The sequence below is a fragment of the Carettochelys insculpta genome, chromosome 10 (assembly GCF_033958435.1).
Source record: "Carettochelys insculpta isolate YL-2023 chromosome 10, ASM3395843v1, whole genome shotgun sequence".
NCBI classification, from domain to species: Eukaryota; Metazoa; Chordata; order Testudines; family Carettochelyidae; genus Carettochelys; species Carettochelys insculpta.
The window spans coordinates 51,654,154-51,681,387 of NC_134146.1; the positions used below are offsets into that span (position 1 = coordinate 51,654,154).

The following is a 27,234-nucleotide window of genomic DNA, read 5'->3' on the forward strand; positions in this document are numbered from 1 at the left end:
GGCCAGGGTGCATTTTATCACAGGAGCATGCAGGCTGGGAGACACTCTGCTCTCCCTCTTGATCTGGAGGCTTCACTTTGCACACAATAAATACCATTTTAGTCATGAATTTTACAGTGACAGGAAATGCAGGCGAGGTGACCCGTGGTATTTAAAGGAGAACCAATCCGACAGAAGAGGCACAGGTTCTAGTGTGTACCAGGACATATGACAAGCCCAATCCTCTCCAGAGGCCCAACTGGCACTGAAGACAGCACCTTGCAGATGGAGGCGAAAAGAACTGAAGCTAATCACAAAAGAAACACAAACAGCGGTGCTGAGGTAATGGCAAAAGATTTCATTAGTGCAATTAACATTTATAATGGTTTGTTCTTTAATAGAGAATTTAAATAAGGCTTTGAATAATTACACACACTAAAACTAACATCCCAATACCTTATCCTGCATGGAAAAGTGGAAGAAACGCTTCCATGCCCTAGCAGGTCCACTTACGAACAAGTACATTCAAAAAGAGGTGGCTTCCAACCCCGCGCCCCAACTGCTGGTTGCATCATTGTTTTTTTCAAGTCTCCTTTCTCCCTCAGAGTGAGAAACATGTGAAGAGCCGATACACACGACACTGACTACCGGGTGGGGGGAGCCAGTGAAAAAGCCAGGTAGCGCTTCCTACTCTGGAGTCTCACCGAACTTCTTTATGGTGATGGAAGCTCATGGAAAGAGCTGATTTTTTTTTACGCAGAGGAAGATGAACTCTCTCCTCCCCTCCTGAACAAGCTGTGCATAAGTATGGAATCTTGAAAAAAAAGAAAAATGACATGAGCATGTGGGTTTATGGCTCAAGTTCTCCTTTAAAAAGCAACAACCCTGCACAGAAGTACAATGGGATATGGGCGAAAATCAAAGCAGCATATGAAATAGTAACACACTGTTTCAAAGTCTGCACTGTCCTGCAGAACCAGGAATTAGAATGTGTTTAGTTTGTTCTCGACAGATCCAATCTACACTGGATATGTAAAAAACAAGGGACTGTGTCACCAAAAAACACCCACACGTTGTAAAATCTTAGAAAAAAAAAAACCAAAAAAACAAAAAATCCCCAAAAATACAAATGTTGGTGAAAGCTCAGAAAAATTTGTCATCAATTCGGAAGTGGGGCCTAGTGACATCATCTGGATTGATGAAGACGGAGATGGATTTCCCCGGGTTCTCAGTCACCAGCTGCTGAAGTTTTTTGGCTAATCGGTCATCAGGCTGGCTGGGGTCCCCGCCATCGGATTGTGGGGAGGGGATGCTGCTGGTGCTGCCTGGCCTTTGGAGCTCCAGCGTTAGCCGGTTAGCGGCTTTGACGTGCTCAATGGCAGTTCGGAGGTGCTCTGCGGGATCTGAGCGGACAGAGGACAGCTTCCGGGCATGCAGCATGACCGTCTCCTCAGACAGGTGCTCCAACATGTTGCACTGGGGGATGAAGTAATTGGGACACATCTTATTGACCAAGCAATGCTGCAGGTCGTCGATGAGGCCCAGTAAGAAGTGGGCCGCATAATCCTCTTGAGCCAAGTAGCTGGCTGGTAGCCGGTCGCAAGCCCAAAGCATCATGCTCCGCAGGTGATATGGACTGATGGCTTTGGGGCGGGAGAGGAGTTTGATGATGATGGCTTTGCAGGCCTGGTAGGCTTGCATGAGGCTGCTGGAGATGCACTTCTTCAGCTGCACTTCGCTCCTGGCGAACGACAGCCTCCACTCATTGTCCTTCTTTCCTTTGTAGGAACAGGCAGGCACTAAGTAAAACCCACTAATGACTTCCTCCTCAGTGATCTTCCCATCCCAGAAGTGGTTCTCCATCAGCCAGCTCTGGGCCACAGCCGGCCACCCTTTGAAAGACACCACAGGGACAATATCGTACAGCATACGGCTGCTGCCCACTCCCAAGATGATGGATATTATAGTCCCATTCTTTTCCACCTTCTCTACCTTGGGCATCCCTCGTTGTGGCTTCTTCTGGATTTCAGACAGGACGATGCTAATGGAGTCATAGAACCAGTCTGCCACTTTTGTAGGAGAGAAGAAATAATTAGTAGCCCCATTGATATGGTCCACAATCGTGCAGCAGTCTTTCCACTTGCTGATAGTCCCTTCGTCGAACAGCCGAAGGCTCAGCCAGGAGTGGCACAGAGCGGAGTGGCGCATGTCCAGCGTAACGGGCTGGTTTCGGTCATGCAGCTTCAGTGCCGGCACAAGGAGGGTGAAGTCCATGTCGTAGTCTGTTCCTCGAGCGTACACGTTCAATTCGTCGAGGTCCAGATCCACCACGCCTTCCCGGACGCCACCTGAGAGGAGCAGGTACTCGTTGGCAACTGGGAGCTTTTGGTCCAGCTTCTGCACCATCCCTGCAAGAGAAGCCAGAGTCATTTCAGAAAGTGGGACAAGTTTTTGGATTGCATTTAATTTACAGGAAAATCTACCGTGTGGGAAAGAGGATATACAACCACCCCAGAAACCCACTGCTGCTCCAGGAGGCATGACGCCAAGGGATTGTCCAACAGAATTAGTGAGCAGTAAGCTGGGGTGGAAATTTACAGCACACACGTGTGCCGCTGGTCTAACTGGTCCAGTGGCCACTCCTTCTGGGCACCACAAGTTCTCCAGCCTGCTTGGACAACTGCAGGTCGATGCATGCTAGTGTGGCAGGCAGAGCCCTGGGCTGTACACTGGCAGCCCCACCTGCCGCACACTAACCCCCATTACGTAAGCCCTTGAACAGTGTGCCCCCACCAGGGATTCAGACAGCCCCTGCCCCCAGGGCTCCCACCAGGGATATAGCCGGTTCCTGCCCCCAGTGCCCCCGCCCAGGATACAGTCAGCCCCTGCCCTCAGGGCCCCTGCCAGGGATACAGCCGTCCACCCTGTTCCCCAGGGCCTCCGCCAGGGATACAGCCGTCCACCCTGTTCCCCAGGGCCCCTGCCAGGGATACAGCCGTCTTCCCCATCCCCAGGGCCCCTGCCAGGGATCTAGCTGGCCCCCAACCCCAGGGCCCCACCAAGGATACAGCCAGCCCTTGCTCTCTGGGCCCCCGCTAGGGATAGAGCTGGTCCGTGCTCCCACTGAAGACAACAGCAGGGCCTCTCCGGAGCCCAGGGATACATCATTCAGACTCAATCGGTTTTAACTGAAAATTGTACTTGCCAGTACTGGGTGGAAAGAGCGAAGGGCTTTGGCAAAACTGCCCAGGAATTCCCAGGCCTTCCTCCCACTCCTGTTAAGCCCTGTTAAAACCAGGGTTTAGTGGTCTAGGGGCTGGGCCCCCCATTGCTGAGCAGCCAAGTGCCTCCCCCAAATTTCACCATACAGCTATTGCCCCTGCCTCCCTCTGCCCATCCCCCTTTGCTCCCCCAGCCGCAGGCCAGAGCTGGATTGCAGGTCGGGTTTCAGTTTGTGCTTGTCTCTGGAACTGACCGGGGAAGCAGAGTCAGAGAAAAGGACTTGGCATTTAGCTCTGCACTCACTGCAGACTGCTGCTGTTTTGCCATCTGGCGTGGGAGGGATTTCATGGAGTAACTGTGCTCTGCCTCCCCGCTTACTAACTCAATTTGGAGAGTATCGGGGGGTAGCTGAGTTACTCCTTATCGTCAAACAGAATAAGCAGCCCTGTGGCACCTTATAGACTGACAGCTATTCTGCAGCATGAACTCTTGTGGGCGGTACCCCACTTTGTCAGATGCATGAGTGGGGGTTCCAGAGGAGGGTCTAAATTTACAGGCTCATGAAAAGGAGGGAGTCCCAGTCAAGAGGAGGGCCAGAGGTGAGAAGGAAAACAATTTGGAAATGGATCCTTCAGGCTGCAGTGAAGGTGGATTTCCCTGAATTAACTGCCTGAGAGCCCAAGTTGTGTGTATGAACACTGGCCTGCTTCTGTCCAATCACACCACACTTTTTCTCCCGCACCACGCAGCACAAGAGACAAATTTTCTCATTGGTGATCCATTTTTAAAGCTGTTAATTAAGACCAACGGGAGAGGCTTAAATCCCTGCAACATTAAGAAGAAGAACAAAGCACCACACTGCTCTCGACTTCTGTGTCAACTTAAAACTTGGGCCGAAAACGTCGCTCTTTTATCAAGTCTGTTTGAAAGCCGATGTCGCTGTCTGAGTGGGTCTTGGTAAACCTGAGGAGTAGGAGTGAAGATTCCTGGTTGCAGGATCAGCTCGGACTCCCTGTACAACTCCAGGCATTTCATTTAGCCTGACTGCGAGCAGAGAATACAGATACTTACGCGCTACCTTTAGGCTTTAGGCTGCTTTGAGAGCCACAGTTACAAGATGCTGCAGAAAGTTGCCTTATCTCCCCCTCCGCCTCCCTCCATGTACCACACGTGTGCTGAAGTGCCCTGCTTCTTTCCACCTGCATGACTGAGACCAGCCTGAGCCCTGCCACGGCAAAGACACCAGGCTTACCTGGCCAGTTGCAGAATTCTGGCCAAGCACAGCCGCAGAATGAAACCTCCAGGCAGCGCTGTCACTGCCACGGCCACGAGCTATAGCGGTGCCACACAGTGCCACTTTCTGCCCGCGGTCTGGATCCGGCCACAGCTCCAGCTCGCATGAGCCAGCCCGTGAAGCTCAGGACCCAAACACTCCACTCTGGCGTGAGCTGGGGTGGGGGCGGGGGGGGGGGGAATCCTGAACCTTGGGGTCCGGATCCAGACAAGCCAGATCCAGACTGTGGGTGGGAGGGTTCCCCACCTCTGTATAAACACAAATGGGGTTGGCTATTTCTGCGGAGAAAAATCCAAAAAAACTAGCCACAAAACCAGAAAGATACACAAAAAGCAAAACGCACAACACCTGCTCCATGCCAGGTTCACACCCACCAATATTCAGCACACTCAGAGTGAAAGCGTGTGCACGAGAGACACACAGCTGTCGTTTGCCTCGCCTTACGTGAGGGGGAGCTGCAGATGAAACCACCACCCTAGTCGACAGAACCAGAAGAATAACAGGATCATCATTTAAGAATGGTTTGCAAACCCCAGGCTTTTGCTCTCATTCAAGACTACCCTCTCCCTTCGCCGTCTGAGAAGCCGCTGAAGCAGGTGGCACATTCTGCTCATGCTAAGATGTGGATTTGATACCAGTGTTTAGCACCAAACGGGCCTGTACCATTAATTTACCATAGCTCGTTTGTTCTCTCCCACGGCTGTGCTTAGGGGCCGCACTGCGATCAGCATCTCTCTCACTCCCACTGCCTCTGTCCCAGGGAACTCACCCTGTACCTCAGGGGAGGCCTGTTAACCCCCCTGGGGGGAGGTCTGAGTCACCCTCAGGCAGAGGCCCTGGGCCAGGCGTGTAAAGCTCACTGGCAAAAGGCAGACTCAGCAGTCTCCCACTCGGTCACCTCACGGGCAACCTCCAAACTCACTGCCCCACTTGGAGCCTCCCCATCCCCCCTGAAGGGGCTCCCCTCCTGGGAGACTGCCGAAGAGCAGCAGGTGCACGGGTAAAGACGATGGAAGGCAGCGTTCCCTGTAAACTGAGCACTTGGGCGGCTGCCCAGGAGAGATTCAGGTGCTGCCCCGCTGATTAGCAGAGTGCCCACCACCAGCAGCCTGTGTTTCTACTGGTGGTGCACCTCTGCACATGCCTTGGTGTGCATAAAATTTATTCCACCCATGGATGGAAAAATCTAGAGGGACCCCCGGAGGAAGGTGCAGTTCTCTTCCTTGGAACCTGTGGGTTCAGTGGGAAGAATGGCTGGGACGGTGAAGAGTGGACCATCCGTGTGCCCAATGTGGCAGGACTCACTGCAACAGGGATTCGGCTCAGCTTGGAAAAACCTCTTCTGAGCCCAGGCTGGGGAGCGACCAGAGCTTTCATGAGCCTGAAGCCCCATGTCCTCCCCATACAGCTAGAGTCTCCCTGACCTTCTCACACCCCAGCTGACCGGGCCCCTCTGCTCCCCCAGGTAGAACAAAGTTGGAAGTGTTCATTTCCCATTGGAAAGCCCTGGCAGCCAGAGAAAGCTTTTGATAAGCAGCGAGCAATTCCTCTTGAGAAAACCGCCTGTGTGTGAGCTCCATTACCAGGCTAGTCTGCAAATTCTCACAAATTTGAAAGGAGACATGTAATAAATCACCAGCTGCTCTTTTTCTTGGATCTACCAGCCCACTGGGAACTGTGAAGCATTAATGTCCACACAATGGCTACAGGAGATGAACCATCAGGCTGTCAAGATCTCTCTGCCTGGAAAGCTGCAGATTTTAAAGCCAAGCCCATCTGAAGCTTGTATCCTCTCCTGGGAGGGAACCATTCCAGCGGACACAGGAGCATGAACATCCACTGATCAAAAAAGGCAGTAGCCTCAGCCTGCCGCTAGCGCAGAAACCTTCTTTAGGGGTTAGGCCCAGCAATGCTGCTACATTTGAAGATCACAGCGCAGGGCTTTGAAACAGGATCTCTTCGATTTAAAATTTACACAAGACCTAAATGAAAAGTTCTGTGCAGAGCAGGGCTGGCCACATACCAGATTCGGTGGTTTCTAGGATGCCCGTGGGCTCTGCTACGCATTCAAAGCAGCCCTCTTCTTTACAACTCTACTGAGTATTTGAAAATATATGTAGGAATATCACATGCAAAAAATAAACTGAGCATCTTATTTTGGCATCAAGCCTCTGAACTAGTTGGGCCAAATACCTGTATCCAAAGTAGCAAATGTATCCCCTGATTGCCCCGCTAACTTAGGCCAGCAAAGGTGGGACTACTAACAAGGCAGGACAACAGTGGAGGGCTTGGCCTTGGGATTCTCGGTTTTCCTTCCTAGTTCTGGGAGCAGATTGAGAACCACTGCTCTATACCACAAAGTGCGATCTGTGAACTGCTACCATCCTGCCGGTTGGCCATGGGGCTCACCCCTCCCCTCCCACTGAAGCCGGGAGCCCTTACTGGCGTGCCATCCCTGCAGCCTGCCTTCCAGTTTGCAGTACCAGTGCCAGCTTCCTACTGAAGGGATGGGGGGAGCCCCGAGCCTCACAGACGCAGAATCTACTAGCTCCAGGACCCAGAAGAGTTCATCTGGTCTGTGGAAAGCCCTGCGCCTTGTCCCTACCTCTGGCCCACTCTTTCCCATGGGGCTGCAGCATGAGGGGAGTCAGTTGTCTCAGTTGGGGATGTAAATTAATATTTTGTATTTTTTTTTGGTAAACTAACATGATAAATGCAACAAACTCTAAATACATGTTAGAGCTACATATTTGCATATTTCTGATCCAGTATCCTAATACGAACAACCCAGCATTTAAGGTATTTAGAGATAAGTGAATGTATTTTGTCATCGAGGTGGTTGGCTGGTGGTCTGTGGAAAAGTTTGTGTTGAGTAAGGTGGGCCAAAAGCGAGAGAACCGCTGGTTTAGAGGTTACACGGTGCTGTTTGAATCATGTGCAGGGAAGGAAATCAGGACCTCTGGATGCAAAAATATGACCCTCTGCCACCTGGGCTCAACAATCAGGCCTCTCAACATTAAGGCACTAGAGGAGTCACAGACCCCAGCTCTGGCCTGGCTGCTAAAAGGTAACCCAGAGCCACACACTGGCAGAGTGGGTTACAGAAGTACTTCATTTTAGGATGAATATGTGGACAAAGCTGGCAACAGGGAGAGGAAAAAGGCATCCAGGCATCCAAAGTTGGCATCCATGTTTATGGATTTTAGGCAGTAAATAGAATAATCCAAGCTGGGGTTCAAATGGTGTGTCTGAGTGAATTTGGTCCCGAGTAGAGGCAGGAAGTTCCTTCATTAGATGGTATAGTTTCCTTTGGAATTCTAAAGTGGGATCAGAGGAGAGAGGTCTGTCAAATGTGGTGTTAGGGAGTTGCCTAGCTGCCTCCTGTTCATAATCTGACTTATTCATGATGACAATAGCAGATAAACCCAAGAAGATCAATAACAGAACACCCCTTGTCGATACCTATAGCCCCCAGCTCAAACCCCTCCAATGCATCATTAAAAACCTACACCCTATTCTAGATCATGATGCTGTACTCCGGAAGGCCCTAGGTAACAGGCTTGTCCTCTCCTGTAGACAACCTCCTAACCTAAGAAAGATTCTCACTAGCAATCACAGGCTTCACCACAGTAATACTAATCCTGGAACTTCTCCTTGCAACAAACCCTGCTGCCAATTTTGTCCACATATTTATTCTGGGGATACCATCACTGGACCTAACCACGTTAATTACAAGATCAAGGGCTCATTCTTCTATACTTCGACCATTATATATGCCATTATGTGCCAGCAGCGCTCCTCTGCTACGTACATTGGACAAATAGGGCAAACACTTCACCAAAGAATGGATGGACACAGAGCAGATATCAGGAATCTCAATACACATAAGCTGGTCAGTAGTAACAGAGAGGGAGCTATGCTAGTCTATATCCTATCAAAGCAAAAAGCAGTCAAGTAGCACTTTAAAGACTAGCAAAATAATTTATTAGGTGATGAGCTTTCGTGGGACAGACCCACTTCTTCAGACCATAGCCAGACCAGAACAGACTCAATATTTAAGGCACAGAGAACCAAAAACAGTAAGCAAGCAGGACAAATCAGAAAAAAATGATCAAGATGAGCAAATCAGAGAGTGGAGCAGGGGGGAAGGTCAAGAATTAGATTAAGCCAAGTATGCCGATGAGCCCCTATAGTGACTCAGAAAATTCCCATGCTGGTTCAAACCGCGTGCTAATGTGCCAAATTTGAATATAAAAGCCAGCTCGGCTGCTTCCCTTTGAATAGCGTGTGAAAGTTTTTTTTCTCAGTAACACGCATACTCTTAAGTCATTAATAGAATGCCCCACTCCATTAAAATGCTGACTAACTGGTTTGTGGATCTGGAGTGTTTTGATGTCTGTTTTGCCCCCATTAACCCTTTGTCTAAGGGAGTTAGAAGTCTGTCCAATATACAAAAGCATCTGGGCATTGTTGGCACATGATGGCATATATGGTGTTAGTGGAGGAGCATGAGAAAGTGCCCGTGATTCTGTGAGTAACCTGGTTAGGTCCAGTGATGGTATTTCCAGAGAAGATAGGTGGACAAAGCTGGCAGCGGGCTTTGTTGCAAGGAAAGGTTTCAGGACTGGTGTTCCTGGGGTATAGACTGCAGCTGTTTGTGAGGAGCCTCATCAGGTTGGGAGGTTGTCTGTAGGAGAGAACAGGCATGTCACCCAGGGCCTTCCGGAGTATGGCATCCTGATAAAGGATAGGTTGTAGGTCTTTAATAATTCGTTGCAGTGGTTTGAGTTGGGGGCTGTAGTTGATGTCCAGTGGTGTTCTGTTCTTGGCTTTTTTTGGGCCGATCTTGGAGTAGCTGGTCTCTGGGTATTCATCTGGCCCTGTCGATTTGTTTTTTTACTTCTCCTGGTGGGTAATTCAGGTTTATGAATATTTGGTAAAGATTTTGTAGTTTTTGGTCTCTGTCAGTTGGATCACAGCAAATGCGATTGTACCTAAGGGCTTGACTGTAAACAATGGATCTAGTTATGTGTGCAAGATGGAAGCTAGAAGGGTGTAGGTAAGTATAGCGATCAGTAGGTTTTCAGTACAGTGTGGTACTGATCAGGCCATCCTTGATTAGTACTGTAGTGTCCAGGAAATGTATCTCTTGCATGGAGTAATCGAGGCATAAGTTGATGGTGGGGTGTAGATTGTTAAAGTCTCTGTGGAATTCTTCTAGAATCTTTATACCATGGGTCCAAATCATAAAGATGTCATCAATGTATCTTAAGTAGAGGAGGGGTAGTAGGGGACGAGAGCTGAGGAATCGTTGTTCCAGGTCAGCCATAAATATATTCGCATATTGTGGGGCCATGCGGGTGCCCATAGCAGTTCCACTAATCTGGAGGTATAAATTGTCCCCAAAACGGAAATAATTGTGGGTGAGAACAAAGTTACAGAGGTCAGACACCAGACTGGCTGTGGTGACATCAGTGATGGTATTCCTGATTGCTTGTAATCCGTCTTTATGTGGAATATTAGTGTACAGAGCCTCTACATCCATTGTGGCAAGGATGGTGTTATCAGGAACTTTTCCGATGTTTTATAATTTCCTCAGGAAGTTGGTTGTATCTTGGATATAGCTGGGAGTGTTGGTGGCATAGGGATTGAGGAGGGAGTCCACGTAACCAGGTAGTCCGGTGGTAAGGGTGCCAATACTCAAAATGATAGGGCGTCCAGGGTTTCCAGGTTTGTGGATTTTGGAAAGCAAATAGAATAATCCAGGCAGGGGCTCAGATGGTGTGTCTGAGTGAATGAGGTCCCGAGTAGCAGCAGGGAGTTCCTTAAGTAGTAGTTGTAATTTCCTTTGGAAGTCCAAAGTGGGGTCAACGGAGAGAGGTCTGTAAAATGTGGTGTTGGAGAGTTGTCTGGCTGCCTCCTGTTCATAGTCTGACTTATTCAGGATGACAACAGAACCCCCGTTGTCAGCTGGTTCGATTATGATGTCTGGGTTATGATGTCTGGGTTATTTTTGAGACTGTGGACAGTCTCAAAACTTTCACACCGCTATTCAAAGGGAAGCAGCCGAGCTGGCTTTTGTATTCAAATTTGGCACATTAACACTTGGTATGAACAAAGACATCAATTACTTCATACATTACAAGGACTGCTTCCCTTCCTTTGATGTTCATAATTATCTCAGGCAAGACACTTACCATCCCCCACCCTACACCCTCCCCCTTCAGTTCATGTATTTGATATGTCAATTTTTCTTGCAATTTTTTTGACCTCTGAAATACATAGATGTCAGTCTGGACAGGAAATGCTGTAGATCTGAAGAAGTGGGTCTGTCCCATGAAAGCTCATCACCTAATAAATCACATGAGTGCTGTTTTGTTTTGTTAGAATACAGACTAACATGGCTACCTCTCTGTTACTATTCATTTTAGCACGTTTCTTTTGAAAGACTGCTTGCCAAACAGCGACTTTGCTTCCGACATCTGGGTTCTTTTCCCAGTTCTGCCTGAGGAGACCTCACACAAACTCTGTCCTTACCTACGAAATTAGTGAGACTCTCCCCATGGTATGAAACCGTGGCTCCTCCTAAGGGCTGGTAACACCCAGGTGTTAAAACCAGCAGTGAATGGAAGGGCTGGGGCTGGGGCCCATACTCTCAGAGCTTCCACCAGGCCACTCTGTGCACCAAAGAGCGATTGATTGATTTTAACACACACATTCTCCTTTGCTAGCAGGAAACATGTTCTATTTTTACTCCCACCTCCTGCCAGGGAAAGAGGGCAGGAGGAGGGGCTAGTTTTACCAAACTTTGCCATTGGGGACGTATCCTCGAATGAACTGGAATGCTGCGAGGCCGAGCGTACCCTGGGCACTAATGAGCAGCACAGAGCAGCTCTCAGCCAATTACGGTATTTCAGGAGAAGTGATTTCACAGCTGCGGCCATGTGCACAGGGCTCGGCTTCCAGCCCATGGAGATACTTGGTGCAAATACGCGGCGATCTACGGTTCTCTGTGTGGAGGGAGAGACCATGAAATAAGACACTGGCATCTTTTCAGACATACCTTCATCTCAACTTGCCCCGCTGACTTAGTTAAACAGCAAGAGCTGACATGTAAGGAAAACAAGCATCAGCCTGCAAATGGCTGGGGGGCAGGTCAGAGTCTCAGCCTCTTTCTCTCCGAGGCCCTGCTAAGCATGCTACAAAAACTCCAGAGCCCAGCGGGGACCCTCAGAGCAGGGCCTTGGCCATGGGTGCAACTCGGCTTCTAGTGTGGGATGGGCAGGGTCCAGGGAGGCAGCGCCAGCCCTGGCTCACCTCAGTAGGCCCCACCAGCCTGGCTGGGTTCTGGGGGGTGCGACCGAAAGCTAACTCAAAAGGTTGGGGCTTACCCCAAAAGTCTGAGAACAGCCTCGGGGGCAGGAGTGGCAGCTAGGCCAGGGGTCTGCTACCAAAGCAGCGGGAAGAGCCATCTGTTCAGAGTTACAAATCAGTACTTTGTGAGCCGCAATGCACGTGACTATGGGACAGCCCTTAATAAACGACCTCAGACCGCCCTTCCTGCAGCCCCTATGTGAAGAACAACGCAGGCGCACACAGCCATTTGTGCCCCTCAGAAAGTCCGTTACTTTCACCCCTGGCCTGGAGAGCAAACGAGGAAAATGTTCCATCTAGAAGGAGCAATGGCCACATCAGCCCCCCACCCCCCACTCCCAGCCCCCAAACCCACCCCCCCAATGCCAGGCTCTCCCCCACCTCAGCCTTCAATACGTCCCCGTCACCAAGCTTTACTCCTCATCCTGCAACCCCTCCCCCAGGCTTAACCCCCACAGGATTAACCCGCCTCAGCCGACGAGCTCCTCCAGCGGCACACATTGCTGCTGGTCCTCCGCGGTCACCCCCTCCTGCGCAGCAGGGCTGCACGGCTCCAGCTGGGGCAGACTCGGCAGCCCCTCCCCACCGCTCTCCTGCTCACTCCTCCCACCTGCAGTGCGGGCGGCTCCTTGCCCTGCGGCGCTGAAATAATGGGACTCGATTTAATTGGTTTAATGGCCAGATCCCTCCCACCGCCCTGCCAGCCACTGAACCAACTAAACTGAGTCCCGTTATTTCAGCGCCGCAGGGCAGGGGTCACAAGTGACTCCGTAAAGAGCTGCATGTGGCTCTGGAGCCACAGGTTGCCAACCCTTAGGCTAGGGGCTGTGTGCTGAGAGGGGTACGTCAGGGCATGGGGGGTATCTCTGGGTGTAGAGGGGGGTGCTAGGGGCTGTGTGCTGGGAGGGGGTAGCTCAGGGTGTAGGGAGGGGATACTGGGGCTGTGTGCTGGGAGGGGTAGCTCAGGGTGTAGGGAGGGGGTAATAGGGGCTGTGTGCTGGGAGGGGTAGCTAAGGGTGTAGGGAGGGGGTACTAGGGGCTGGGTGCTGGGAGGGGTAGCTCAGGGCATGGGGGGTAGCTCAGGGTGTAGGGAGGGGGTACTAGGGGCTGGGTGCTGGGAGGGGTAGCTCAGGGTGTAGGGAGGGGGTACTAGGGGCTGTGTGCTGGGAGGGGTAGCTCAGGGTGTAGGGAGGGGATACTGGGGCTGTGTGCTGGGAGGGGTAGCTAAGGGTGTAGGGAGGGGGTACTAGGGGCTGGGTGCTGGAGGGGTAGCTCAGGGCATGGGGGGTAGCTCAGGGTGTAGGGAGGGGGTACTAGGGGCTGGGTGCTGGGAGGGGTAGCTCAGGGCATGGGGGGTAGCTCAGGGTGTAGGGAGGGGGTACTGGGGCTGTGTGCTGGGAGGGGTAGCTCAGGGCATGGGGGGTAGCTCAGGGTGTAGGGAGGGGGTACTAGGGGCTGTGTGCTGGGAGGGGTAGCTCAGGGCATGGGGGGTAGCTCAGGGTGTAGGGAGGGGGTACTAGGGGCTGTGTGCTGGGAGGGGTAGCTCAGGGTGTAGGGAGGGGGTACTAGGGGCTGGGTGCTGGGAGGGGTAGCTCAGGGCATGGGGGGTAGCTCAGGGTGTAGGGAGGGGGTACTAGGGGCTGTGTGCTGGGAGGGGTAGCTCAGGGTGTAGGGAGGGGATACTGGGGCTGTGTGCTGGGAGGGGTAGCTCAGGGTGTAGGGAGGGGGTACTAGGGGCTGTGTGCTGGGAGGGGGTAGCTAAGGGTGTAGGGAGGGGGTACTAGGGGCTGTGTGCTGGGAGGGGTAGCTAAGGGTGTAGGGAGGGGGTACTAGGGGCTGGGTGCTGGGAGGGGTAGCTCAGGGTGTAGGGAGGGGGTACTAGGGGCTGGGTGCTGGGAGGGGTAGCTCAGGGCATGGGGGGTAGCTCAGGGTGTAGGGAGGGGGTACTGGGGCTGTGTGCTGGGAGGGGTAGCTCAGGGTGTAGGGAGGGGGTAATAGGGGCTGTGTGCTGGGAGGGGTAGCTCAGGGTGTAAGGAGGGGGTACTGGGGCTGTGTGCTGGGAGGGGGTAGCTCAGGGTGTAGGGAGGGGGTAATAGGGGCTGTGTGCTGGGAGGGGTAGCTCAGGGTGTAGGGAGGGGGTACTAGGGGCTGTGTGCTGGGAGGGGTAGCTCAGGGCATGGGGGGTAGCTCAGGGTGTAGAGGGGGGTGCTAGGGGCTGTGTGCTGGGAGGGGGTAGCTCAGGGTGTAGGGAGGGGATACTGGGGCTGTGTGCTGGGAGGGGTAGCTCAGGGTGTAGGGAGGGGGTACTAGGGGCTGTGTGCTGGGAGGGGTAGCTCAGGGTGTAGGGAGGGGGTACTAGGGGCTGTGTGCTGGGAGGGGTAGCTCAGGGTGTAGGGAGGGGGTACTAGGGGCTGGGTGCTGGGAGGGGTAGCTCAGGGTGTAGGGAGGGGATACTGGGGCTGTGTGCTGGGAGGGGTAGCTCAGGGTGTAGGGAGGGGGTACTAGGGGCTGTGTGCTGGGAGGGGGTAGCTCAGGGTGTAGGGAGGGGGTACTAGGGGCTGGGTGCTGGGAGGGGTAGCTCAGGGTGTAGGGAGGGGATACTGGGGCTGTGTGCTGGGAGGGGTAGCTCAGGGTGTAGGGAGGGGGTACTAGGGGCTGGGTGCTGGGAGGGGTAGCTCAGGGTGTAGGGAGGGGGCACTAGGGGCTGTGTGCTGGGAGGGGTAGCTCAGGGCATGGGGGGTAGCTCAGGGTGTAGGGAGGGGGTACTAGGGGCTGTGTGCTGGGAGGGGTAGCTCAGGGTGTAGGGAGGGGGTACTAGGGGCTGTGTGCTGGGAGGGGGTAGCTCAGGGTGTAGGGAGGGGGTACTAGGGGCTGTGTGCTGGGAGGGGGTAGCTCAGGGTGTAGGGAGGGGGTACTAGGGGCTGGGTGCTGGGAGGGGTAGCTCAGGGTGTAGGGAGGGGGTACTAGGGGCTGTGTGCTGGGAGGGTTCCCCTGTGGTACCTGATTCTGGAAGGCTCTGCCAGGCACACGGCCAGGTCTCCCTGACCTGGGCAGCTCTTACCAACCGTACATGCATTTGACAAAGCGGATCTTTGCCTACGACAGCTTATGCACCAAAACCCTGTTAGTCTACAAGGTGTTGCTTTTGCAGCTGCTTCTACGGGCACAAAGCCGGCTGGGAGGCCAGGACTGGTTCCCGCAGCGGGTGATGAGGGAACGCTGCCAGTCCCCGCACCAGGGCACAGCCTGAGCAGCAGCTGTCCCGCACTGCCCAGTTCCACTGCCCACCTCCAGCCTGGCCAGGCTTTGGGAGGGGACTGCCCCCCCCACGTTCTCAACTCTGCCCACGGGGAGCACCAGGCTTTAGCTGTGCTCCCCTCAGCCACGCTGGGGCACTGGGACTCAGACTCTGGGTTTCTTCATGCGGCCCCATGGCCCCCGGTCGAGTGTGCCCCGAGAGCTGCCATCCCTCCCCCATCCCAGCCGGCCTTCTGCTCTGCCTTGTGCCAGGAGTAAACAGCCCTGCATCACACTGTCTGCGCCCCAGGCCCCTTTCGCATCCTGCTGGGGGGCAGCGCAAGCATGGCCAGGGCTGGCGAAAGCAGCAGCAGCAGCCGCCGCCATTGCCTGAATAGACAGGGACGAGCAGGGCAACGTGCTGAGGGACAGGCGTGCACAAGGGACGTGGCAAGGCACTGCTGCCAGCCCGCTGGCACACACAGCAGCCTCTCAGCTCCCCTCTCCAGTGCCAACGCACGTTTCTAGCCTCTCAGCGCTAGGCCGGTGAAAGTCTGGCCCAGGGACGGGATTGCCCAGGCATCTTGGGGGGTGTTTACACCCAGAGCCCACGTGTGTCCAGAGACTGCGTTTGGCAGGTGGCAAAGAGCGTGGCATACGCAGTCCCCCAACCTGGCAGGTGTAACCAGCCACTAGGGCACAGAGGGGACAACTCCCTGCTGCTTCCCCCATCCCCACTGCCAGAGACTGGCTGGGTCTAGTGGTCACTGCCTGCAACTGGGCACCAGGCTCTCGGGTTCTCCGCTCAGTTCGCTGGGTGGTCTACGGCACAAGCTGCAGCCCCTCCTTGTCTCCCTCTCCCCAGCTTTACTGTAAAACCCTTCCACCTCGCAGCCGCGGGGCGGGTGCAGAGGCTGCCATGAGCCAGTGCTGGGGAACTGCCTCGTGCTCGGCAGAGGCACAGTGCGCACTGCACACCCATCTTCGTTCATTAGCTCAGACACCAAAGCTGTCCGTGGCTCACAAGAACCCGGGGGGGTTAGGGTTCAGTCAGGCAATTCTCACGCTTGGGCTGGGAGAAACCCTGTGACGCTCACAGAATCACAGAGCTGGGAGAGATCTCAGGAGGTCATCAAGTCCAACACCCAGCTAAAGCCTCCCAGCCAGGGCGGTGTCAAGTCTGGCCTTAAAAACCTCTCCTGGTCCTAATTCAGCCCACGCTATCCTGGTTCAACACGTGACCCTGTTGCATCGCTTTGCTTCCAGGCCCAGATTCCGATCTCAGCTCTGCTGGTATAAATCTGGAGAAACGCCACTGGACAAGCACTGTGGGTTGTCAAGTGCATTTTACTGGAGTTCTGGCAGACTGACCTGAGGGGGCTGAGGGTGTGTCAGGATGTGGAGAATAAGCCGTGGGATGCCAACTCAGCCCACCACTGGAGCCACGCCAAACAAGCAATGCCTTCTGGATTGCTGTGCAGGAGCCCTACAGATTTTTCTCCTTTCAGCCATCCTTTGTGAGCAGGCTGCAGAGCATGTGATGGACAAGTAGCACTCGTGTTTTAAAAGTGAAGCTTCTCTCTCAGCGCTTTCTTTACAAGACCAGGAAGAAACTGGGACACTTCTCTCTTTTAACTGCCTGCCCCGGCAGAATCCCTACTGTGAGCAGATACCCTATACACTGAAGCCTAATGGAAACAAGAAAAAAGTTAGTGTTTGAGTCAGGTTCTGATCATTTGATATTGCAGGGACCAAAATGCTCAAGTTACTCACTCCAGATTTATACCAGGGAAGCTGACGTCAGAATCTGAGCCTGAAAGCAAAGCAAAGAAAAGAATCACAATTTCAACTGAGATATTGTGGTCTAAATAAGGACCATGAGTTTTGAGGCCAACACCCAAGCAGGAGAGAGGAGAGAATGGACAGAAAAGTAACTTGGTGGCACTCTGTTTTAGGAAGCACTGTATTATTGTACCCTTGGCGTTTGTTTCCTTGACATTGGGCCTGCGTTTATTTAACCAGAATATGATTTCTCATGAACACTCAAGTTACCATCTCAGTCACCACTGTTCCTCTGATGGAAATACACCTTCTACCTGAGCCGGTCATTACAAACCAAAGAGAAGGTGGTGATAACACAACCTTAGGATACCTCAGTGATCCAGTTCAAAAGAGAGAATTCATTCAACAGGACAGGACTCAAGATTGTTAACCAGGAGGGTTTCTTTGGCTCGAGCAAAACGAAATCTCAACCCCAAACCACACACTTTGAATTCCCCTGACAGGAGCCAAGGAGAGCTGGGCTGAAGCACTGACATCCCTAGCAAAATCCTTGCTGAATTTGATGGGAGAAGGATGGGGCTTTTTGCAGACCAGGCACTGTCTGTAAAACAGTGCTCACTCACTCGCTTTTTAAAGAAGTGTTTTACTGCCGCTATCTTTCACAGTGTGGGTCATTAAATGAACGCGCCCTTTGTTGCAGCACTCAAGATCATTTTAGCTTTTTATATTATTTGGGGAAACTATTTTAAACTGCAGGCCAAAAGACAGAGCTTTGCTCCCTTGTAGAAATTGGGCAATGTAATGCAAGGAGCGTAAGCCGAGAGGAAACAAATAACGACTCTGAAGGAGCCAGGAACTGGGGAGGCCAGCCCCCCGCAATTCACCCAGATGCCCTCCCCGTAAGAGCCCTGCCACTCTAGGATCAGGCCACAAAGCAATCAATGGAATTTCCTTCATCTCTGACTGCACTAGTAAATATTTTGGGCAGCATTTTCATTAACAAAAAGTATTCACCCCCAACCACTGCACCCGCCAAACACCTGCTTTAAAGTACAGCTGTACACCCCACAAGTCACTGCCTGACTGGCCCCCAGTACAGCACTCCTCGCCCAATACGTCCCGTCTCTCAGCACCACCGCAGCCCAAACCAACTCCAGAGGCTGTACTAGAACCCACCCATCCCCCCGTGGGCAGAGAGCCCAGTTTCACCCCCACCTACACCCCTGGGGCGCTGCTTGGTGCGACCGAGGGCTGAAGTCAGCCCAAATGGCTCTGCTTTGGAAGAGACCAGAGGAGTTTACTCTTTTGGGGACCAATCCTGCGAGGAGACTGAGCTCTTTGAGGGAGGTACTCAGCAGCACTTTGCAGGATTGGGCCTCTTTGACATGTAGCTTTCCAGGCTCCAGGGTGGCAGCTGTGCCTCTGCTCTCCCTGATGCCCGCCAGTTCCTCAGACTCCTGGCCTGCTGGATGCCGGGGAGCGAACTCTGCACCCATCTGCTCTGAGCCATGCAGCCTTCACTGCGCACCAAGCCCCACCTAGTGGACAGTCTCTCTACCTTCCCCAGCAAGCCAAGGCCAAGGGCGCAGGTTCAGCACCTGACCCTGATGAGGGACGAGCCCCTGCAGGGTCACACAGGACACGGAGCGCTGCTGCGGCTGTACCTGGGAAGGGGTAAAGGCCTCCATGTTTCATGCGATGCAAATCCAGCTCAGATTCCCAATGGCCGATCGCTGCCAGGTGCCTCTCCTGGCACAGCAGCCACCAGACGGACTGGCCTGCCAGTGAGGGTCACAGCAAGTTTTTACATATCCGAGGAACCAATTCCTTGGAGTCCACCTAGCACTTGGGTTCCTCCAGGATGGTTTATTGCCTTGGCACGCAGATTGCTATTCCCTTTAGTGCCTCGAGGCACAGACCGACAAATGAATCCACAGCCCATTCCGTGCATGCTCACAGAAACATGTCCACTCCCACTGAGCTTTCAGCCGCGTGTAGAAACACAGAGAACGCTGCAGGCAGTGGCGCTTCGAGACAGCGTGCTCACTTAGGACTCAGCAGACTGGAAAGGTATTCTTGGCTTCACCACCAGACTGATGTGTGACCTCTACCACAGGGCTGCTGTGTGCCTCAGTGTTCTCATCTGTAAAAGGGAGATATCGGTAATGGACTCCTGCTGTACAACACTTTGAGGTCTACTGATGAGAACTAGCTGAGAACCAGACGTTATTTTTCTCTGCTGTGCCTGCATGGGGCTATCTAGAACATCGGTTCTGTCTCCAGAGACCCAGCCACGACACTTCACTCCTGTACCCACGTCTGGCTGTGCTCTATGGAGACTATTTACAGGCGGTGAAAACAACCAGGCAATTCCCAGAAACAAGGGCTGGCTGCACCACCGCAACACACTCCAGTCCTGAAACTCTGGTGCTGCCTTGCTCTGGGCACCACAACAAGCTGGGTCCTTCCGCCACAAGTTCTTCCACAAGCCATCTGGCAAGAATAACTTTCTGCCTGCCCTGGGACTGAGAGAGGGCACAGCTGCAGCTCCGCAGGGCAGACGCTCACTGCAACAGGAGTAAGTCCCCCACCTCGCTGGAGTAAATCCACTTCCCCAGCAGGCGGCAGCTCGGCTGACCCGACAAACGCTTCCACACCCTGGCGGGGGGCCTGGGCTGGCCGAACGGCAGCACTCAGGTGTACGGGTCGTTCACACGTCAGATCACAGCGTCCGGGTCAGCCTGACGTGCCGGGTCAGACCAGCCCTAGGATTTGCTGTGGGATAAGTAATGGACGGAGACGATCTCATCCTTCCGGATTTCCTCTCCACTTCCCAGTAATCCCTCCACAACTGCTCAAGTGTGAGCCCAGCAGCTCCTACGCAATCCGACCACCATTACCCCTCCTCTGGCCTAGGGAGTCTCGCAGGCTGCGTACCAGGGGACAGCCAAGAGCACGCTGTCTGTCAGGGCCGGGCGAAATATGGCCTGCCAAGCCAGCGGAGCCGCCCTGGGTGCAGTGGGGGTCTCAGCCAAGCTCCCTGCACGCCCCTCAGAGCAGCCGGCTGTGAACAGCTGCAGGCCAAGCCAGGGGCAATGGGAGCTGCTTGTCTGATGAACAGGTGACGTGCCAGCCAAGTGCCCCCTTCCCCTGCCCACGGGCTCATGCCTGTTCACAGACACACAGGGCCCCACAGCCGGCTGCTCTGAACAGCTTGCCAGGGCATGGAGCCTGCCTGAGAAACAGGCCGGGAGTCACCCAGGTAGGCGCCTCCTGACCAGAGCCTGTCTTTGGCACCCCCAGCCCTCGGCCCCCTCCTCTTTGTGCCCCTAGACCCTCTGCCATGCCCTGCACCCCACCCCCCTGCCTCAGCTCACAAACCCCTCCTGGCCAAGGTCACAAACCCATGCCCCTCTTCTGCACCACGGGGCCCCTCAAGGTCTAACCCCTGCCAGACCCACACTCTCTCCTACCCGCAATCCCTTTCCCCAAGCTCCCCTCTGCACCCTGCCTCTGTCCCAGCCCTGCACCTCCTCCATGAACAGAAGGGAAGAGTGCGGCCTCTGCCCACTTTCCAAACCCTAGGTGTGCCCCCCCTGTGACTCTCGCACTGCACCCATCAGACAGGATCGGCCCCAGAGAGCAGGACTGGCATCTGCTGGAAAACAACAGGTTTCCTGTAACGCGGGTGGCGGGAGGGAGATGCCCCTGTACTGTTTGCAGCCCCCCAAAACACCCCTCACTCCCAGTCTTCCTACATGCGACCTCACTGATGTGCCCGACCCAGAATCTACTGCTCCAAGACACAACCCGGCAAGGCTCCCTTTAAACACTGGCGCTGACCCTTACATTCCCACACGCCCGACTCTTTCCACAGCGCTCATCAGCACGGAGCAGACACCGTTAAAACCCCGCTTGGCCACTGGTGCCAGGCAGGCACAAGGCACCTCAGCCCTGTGGGAGGGGTGAGACCCAGGGCAACCTGTAGGGCCCACCCAGAACATGCTTCTCTGAGAGCAGCTGGAAGGGCTCCCCAGAACAGCACAGAGCCGCGGGCAGGGATCAGATCCCCCTCCCGCCAAGCCCCGCAGAGGGGCGCTGCTCACAGGTCGCTCCTGCGCAGAAAGCGGATGGAGCACCTTCCCACTGCGCTGCCTGGGCAAGCCTGTGCCTGGGGGCAGTCAGGAGACACCTAGCTCAGCCCCTCTCCACTCCACAGGTTCCCAGAGAACACAAGAAGTGAGCACAGACACCACGACCTGGAGCTGCATCACAGCTCGACCCCATAGGACAGAGGAAGCCACAGGCTGGCGTAGGGGGTGGCATTGGCAGGCCAGGTGCCCAGGCTTGCCACGGCTTTAGGCCCCTTCCAAGCACTGACAAACTCATTGCTCACCTGTGGTAGTGTGGTTCATACAGGCAGTGGACTCACAACAAAATGTGTTGGACTGTATGGAGTGCGCGTACATCGCTACCTGCATGAATCCTACTTCTCTCCCTGTGCCAGACGCTGAGGGCAGAGGGCCAACCAGGGCAATCCCTGGGGCCCCAAGCTTTGGGGGACACTGTGCTTCAGGAGGAGGTGAGCTCCAGGGTGGCCGAGAGGGGGAAGGTTGGCAAGTGACCTGGCCTGGCTCGCATGGCTCTGGGGCGAGGAGGGAAGCTGGACGGAGATGGGACAGGGGCTCGCTGGAAGGAGGTGATGGGAGGCGGAGCAGGGGCGAGAGGAGAACATATTCCACCGCCATGGAGGAAAACGAGAACGGGTCTGGGAAAGGCTGCAGCCCCGTTTCTGGCAGCATTATCGGGTGGCCACCAGAAGGGATCCAAGTGGATTCCCCCCCAAATTTACTCCTATGCTGGGGACAGCCCGAGAAGCATGCAAGTCTCACATCGCCTCACACGCCCTTGTCCCAGTTTCACCTTACTGAGTCGGGCTGTTGCGACTCCTGCCCCTAACTGAGCCTGCTCCGTGATGCTGTGGCAGGACCAGCCTGCTTCCCCCGGTTACAGAATGGAGAAGCGGCTGGGATAATCTAACAGGTCTTGCCATCATGACACGCTTGGCCCCTATAGACGCTGCAGTGCAAACAAACACTGTCATCTGGTAGGCGATTCGGCAGACAGTGCTCGGGCCGGCCTATCACCAGCTAGAACGAGGCAGTCATGCTCCCCCCAGCTCCTGAGAACAATGGCCTGAGAGGCACCTGGCAGCTGCAGGGTTAACCTCTGACGGAGGAGAAGTGAATCAGGGAGTCGATTAAAGAGAGAAAGTAACTGCTGCAGCTCGCGGGGCTGCCATGTTATAGCCACCTCACTGACAGGCACGTGCAGCGCAGCGACAACGAACGGTTTGGAGTATGGAGCAGCTTAATACTTCCACAGGCTACAACGTGGCTCTGGAGTCACTTAGCCAGCTGTTATGGTAACATCCCGTTCCAACCCAGCGCTGCTCTTCATGGGTTCTCTGGTTTCCACCTGTCACAGCTTTTCCCACTCTTGCACAGACAGGATGGACTGATATGGTTGGAACTGAGCAGCCGTGTGTCACAGAACCAAACTGCTATCAACCGGGGGGAGGGTTCTGCATCCCGCAACCAACCATTTCCCACTAAGTTCCAGCAGCCTGGAGTGCAGCATAGCAGGGCCTAGCGATACAAGGAGGCTGCAGGCTGGTTGCAAGATATGTGTGGGTTTAATCTCTTCATTCTTGATCTGTTCCAGAGCAAAGCCTAGAACAGGAACAAGCTCACACCACTGCCGGAGGGCACATATTGTTGGGATGAGCTGGTGGGTATCAATAACTGTATGGATGGAAGGACAAAAAATAGCCATATAAGGAAAAGGCCTTTTCCTGGGGCAATATGGAGCCTCTAAAGCCTTTGTCTGCAGCTATATTAGGAAAGCACCAGGTCACATTTTCAAGCTTTTCTATGAAAACATAAAGGGCTAAAAACGTCCTTGTTTCTTTTTTTAAATGAAAGTTGAGATTTTCATGGTCATTGACTCCAGAAGCTGGGACTTCAAGAAGAAACACTGAATGCGGTAGGATTGTCCAATGTGGTTTTATTTGTCTCAGCCATAAGACCATTTTTCTTCACTGTCCAGCATTCCTCAGGGACATTCAACCCCAATATATTCCACACTTACGTTTAGTCAAAAATTGCAAACTACAGCTCTACTCCCAAGGAGCGCCAGTAGAAAGGGCAGATGAAAAGGCTTCAGGTGCACAAAAAGCCTAGATCACCTTCGCATGTACAACCAAAATTAGGACCCTGATGGAGAACGAAGCCCTCGCTCATCACCGGGTACAAATAAAAGTTGGGTACAAACAGGAGCCAGCAAACACAAGTCATGTAGCGACCACCACACTCTGCCTTGCTGGACGAAATCCTGCGGCAACAGGCAGCTCATACACAGACAGAGTGTGTTGGGGCACAGTAACAGAGCAGAGATGGTCTCAGCAGAGTGGGGGCTGTGAGCACAGAGCTCTCCAAGGCCAGCCTTGCCAGCAGCAGGGCTGAAGCACGAAACAGAGCACAAAACAAACAGCAGCCTGTGCATTTATCCATTTGCAGCCTGTCCGCTGCTACTCAGCAGTTTGATCATTTGGCATAGAAAATACGTTAGTAGTCCTGTCCTCACAACACCTCAAGCTGCAAGGGAGGTACTGTGGGTGGGGACCCGACACGCCAGAAACAGACTAGAACTCATGTGTAAAGGCTGGTTTGTTTACACAGCCCTTTCTCCAACATCCCCTGCCCCCACCCCGAAGCACTCACACAACCAAGCAGGAAAATTCGAGCTAAGAAAGCTTTTCCCCCAAAACAATTATTCCAGCTCTGCAAACGACTTTTCTGACCCCCTCACCACAAGTTGAAAAGGAATGTGTGTGAGCAAAGCACAGCCCCCATCTGCTCATGGGCATGCTCCTTTTGCAATGTGGTGGCTGTAAGTGTGAACACTCCGCTTCGCAGTGCTGTGGCTGTGTCAACACAATTTTTTGGCTTTACTTAGTCTGACCTTAGGACATAGACAGAAGTATTGGCAAAAAAACCTGCCGTGTAGACACAGCCTTAGTTTCACTCCCATTCCTCAGCCAAATGGGTACCCCTCTCTAGCCCCCTCTCCTTCCCTCCCTGTGGGAGTGGGAGCGCTGACTTCTGATGAATTGCTGTGGGGAGAAGGTAGGGATCAAAGCCTCTGAAATGGGTTTCCTCCGATGGGACAAAGGAGGGATCATATCAGCCTTCCAGCTACATCACAAAGTGGAGGCTAGGGACAGAGGTGCAGCGTGCAGGGGGTAAATGATTTTCTCAGTAGTGCTTCGACTGAACATCTATCGTCCCTGCTCCTCCAATACCTGGATCTGACGACTTGTAACAGGTCCAAGGGTACAAGGGTAACAGGCCCTTCACAAGCACGCAGAACAAGCAGGATCACATACAGCTGTTGAGCTCACACCAGTTGTTCACAGTTTAAAATCCAGCATTTACAGAAGGGAAATATCCACACCATTTCTTAACCTTTGCCCACCCTTAAAATCTGAGATGTGTTCTCCTTTCACTGAAGGCACACGATCCCCATAGCCCTTGTGAAAGATACAGGGAGGCAGCAGTTCCCTGACTGTGACATTACCCATTCAGTCAGCAGAGGGAGCAAATGCATAGCTGTACTGTAGGCTGCTGAGTGCATCAGATGGCTGGCAGGAAGGGGAAGAGAGGGCTGGAGAAAGGGGGAGTTTAGTTTTTTTCTCCCAAGGGGAAAGAAGGAGAAATCTCTCTCCCATTGTCCTCTCCTTGCACACCATAAATGATTTCCCCAGAACAGAAGATAGAAGCCGTGGCAATGAAGTCCAGGTGAAACTCTAAGACAATATATTGGAATGACAAGTGCAGAATCATTGACTGACCGAACATTTGCCAAAGGAGGATGTGGGATCACACTTACAGAAGCTGTTCAAGACTAGGACAGAATCCCACCTACTACAGAGGTAAGGGGGATTTTAAAATCAGTTCCGCTGCACCAAATCACAGCAGGAGGAGACAAAACACACCTACAGCCACAGGTCTTCCAGATTATCACAGAGGTCCTGCACGGGCTTTCTCCCAGCATGCAAGTGCCTCAGCTAGTGTGTGTGTGGGGCGGGGGGAGGGGCAGAAAAGACAAGGGGTGGCTAGGTAATGGACAGCCCACCTAATTAGGCAGCCTGTTTAAGGCATGTGAGTTGGTACATCATAGCTGTCAAGGAAGGCTGGTACTTCGGCCAAACCATCTTTACAAGGTCCTTTTCATGTGGGTTTTAGTGTTTAGTAGACACTTTTTGACTCTTAATAGCATCATAAAATCCAAGCAGGGAACAGGCTACTGGCATTGTTTATTAGAGCGAGAGAACAGAAAAGGCTTTGTTTATAGCTGCATTGTTATGAATTTATTGCTACTAAGTTATGAAATATTACAGGGGCAATTGCAAGAGAAATTTGATCCAAGGCTTTGAGTGTAGATCTTTAAAGAAATAAAAGTCAGTCGCAAAAATCTACCAGGAGAAACAGCTCAAAGTTTCAGTGGAAGCAGTTGATTTTGTTTTAAAATAAACAGAAGGTGACTGCAACCCCAAACTGAGCAAGTGAAATAGACCGACTAGTCACTCTCACTTTAGTCTGGTTGCATGTCACTCTTTTCACTCAAAGTAAACAAACAGCTTTAATAATGAGTTAGGAAGTACAGATTTTTTTTACCTTGTTTCTGTTAAACTACGGCATGATACTGCCCAGGCATGGACTGTAAATCCAAAGCAAAAAGCAGGGAGGGATAATTTACAGTTCAAAGAGAAGAGGCTAAAAGAGACACTGGCAGCATCCTTGTTAAACAGGATGTAATTGTGTGAATCCAGTCTACAAAGCTTTCTATCACTTGGGAGATTCTGGACTAGAACTGATTAAAAGTGCATCTAACTTAATGAGGCATTTGGGAGCCAGAATTAGCTTTTTAGTTAAAGAAATTGTATTAGGATCTCGCCAGTTTACTTCAGAGGAATTCAAAAGGCAGACTCAACTGGGAGCAACGCGGCATAGGTACAGCCGTGCTGCCCATGGTCAGGTCACTGTGCCCACCCCCGCTTGCCCTGCAGGATAAGAAGAGAGTGGGCAGCTGGCAGGGCGGCTGGCTCGGGAAGCTCGCCCTAGCCTGGCGTGGGGCAGAGCCAGTGTTCTGTGGGCTGCAGGGACAGCTGCACATGGGACGCTCTCCAGAGGACAGTCAGTGTGCTGGGAGTCCGTGTGTCCAGATTGTCCATCAGGGCTGGGCCATCAGCCTTGGCTTTGTGCAGCTGGGGTACATGCAAAGGCCTAGAGCAGGGGACAGGTGTTTCATGGGGAAACCTGCAGAGGTGGAGTGCATCTGGCCACACCAAAAAGACTGTAACAAAGACAGCCGCAGTCCTGACGTGGGTGAAGCTGCAGTGGGGTTGGGCAGGCTCCGGAGCAGAGTCTTAGGGCTTCTCACAGTAGATTCAGGCCTCTAACAACCGTGCCAGAGAGTCGGCTCCTCATGCCAACCTCCTCCTGTGGAGCTGCACTGCACTCAGAAGGGGGAAGGAGCCACCTGCTTATTCTGCGCCCCTGGGGCGATGAACCGAGACCTGAGCAGCACCGGGCAGTTTGGCTTCCTGATCCGAGAGCTTGTGTAACATCCAGATCCAGATCACAAGAAAGAGGCAGAAATGGAAGCAAATGAAGGAGGTGAGATTGCTTAAGCACTGCTGGCAGGACATGCAGGAGGCAGCAACAGCCAGGAGACGCAGACAAGGAACGTGAGCAGGAAGCCCAGCAAGGAATGCTGGGAGGCTGCTGGCCTTCGCCTGCCCGACTCCGCATTTCCAGTTGTCCCAAGCCAGCATTCCTGTGTTAATGGCGCAGGGCAGGCAACAGTCAGACTTTGCCTTTCTTTCTCCAGCTGTGAGCACAGCGACCTGAATCACAGGGGCTGTGCCGCAAGCTCTCTACTCTGACCTGGCCTGCGAGCCAGACACAGTCAGTCAGGAAGCCACATGCTGCAGCGGGTGCTAGCCCAAGGCAGGAGCAACGCCTCCGAATGCCACAGGACTGGCTCAATTACCACATGAGAACAACCAGCTTAGGGTCTTGCCACTTGTCCGCCTGTAGCCAAGCCCTTCTGGTGCACATGGCTCGCACTTTCAAGCTCTTCTCTGCAGCCACAAGAGCTGACATGCTGCTACCTCTGGCACGTGCCTCCCTATCCACACAGCCAAGCTGGCAGCACCTAGCACATGGCCAGCGCATTAGCCTGGTGAGTAAACCCTTCCCACTGCAACACGTGCGAGCGGT

General features: G+C 53.3%; 1 protein-coding gene across 4 annotated transcripts in view; it reads right to left on the bottom strand.

Annotated features, from left to right (window-relative positions):
- Window positions 1-324: 324 nt before the first annotated feature.
- MB21D2 (Mab-21 domain containing 2) overlaps window positions 325-27,234 on the bottom strand; it is an 82,563-nt gene continuing 55,653 nt past the window's right edge. For 3 of the 4 annotated variants that reach the window (XM_075004039.1, XM_075004042.1, XM_075004040.1), the window contains exon 2: window positions 325-2,387. In XM_075004039.1, coding sequence (XP_074860140.1) covers window positions 1,123-2,387 — 1,265 coding nt within the window. In that variant the 3' untranslated portion in view covers window positions 325-1,122. Of the gene's footprint in view, window positions 2,388-18,552; window positions 19,032-27,234 lie in introns of all 4 variants that reach the window. The other variant, XM_075004041.1, reaches the window with a different exon arrangement.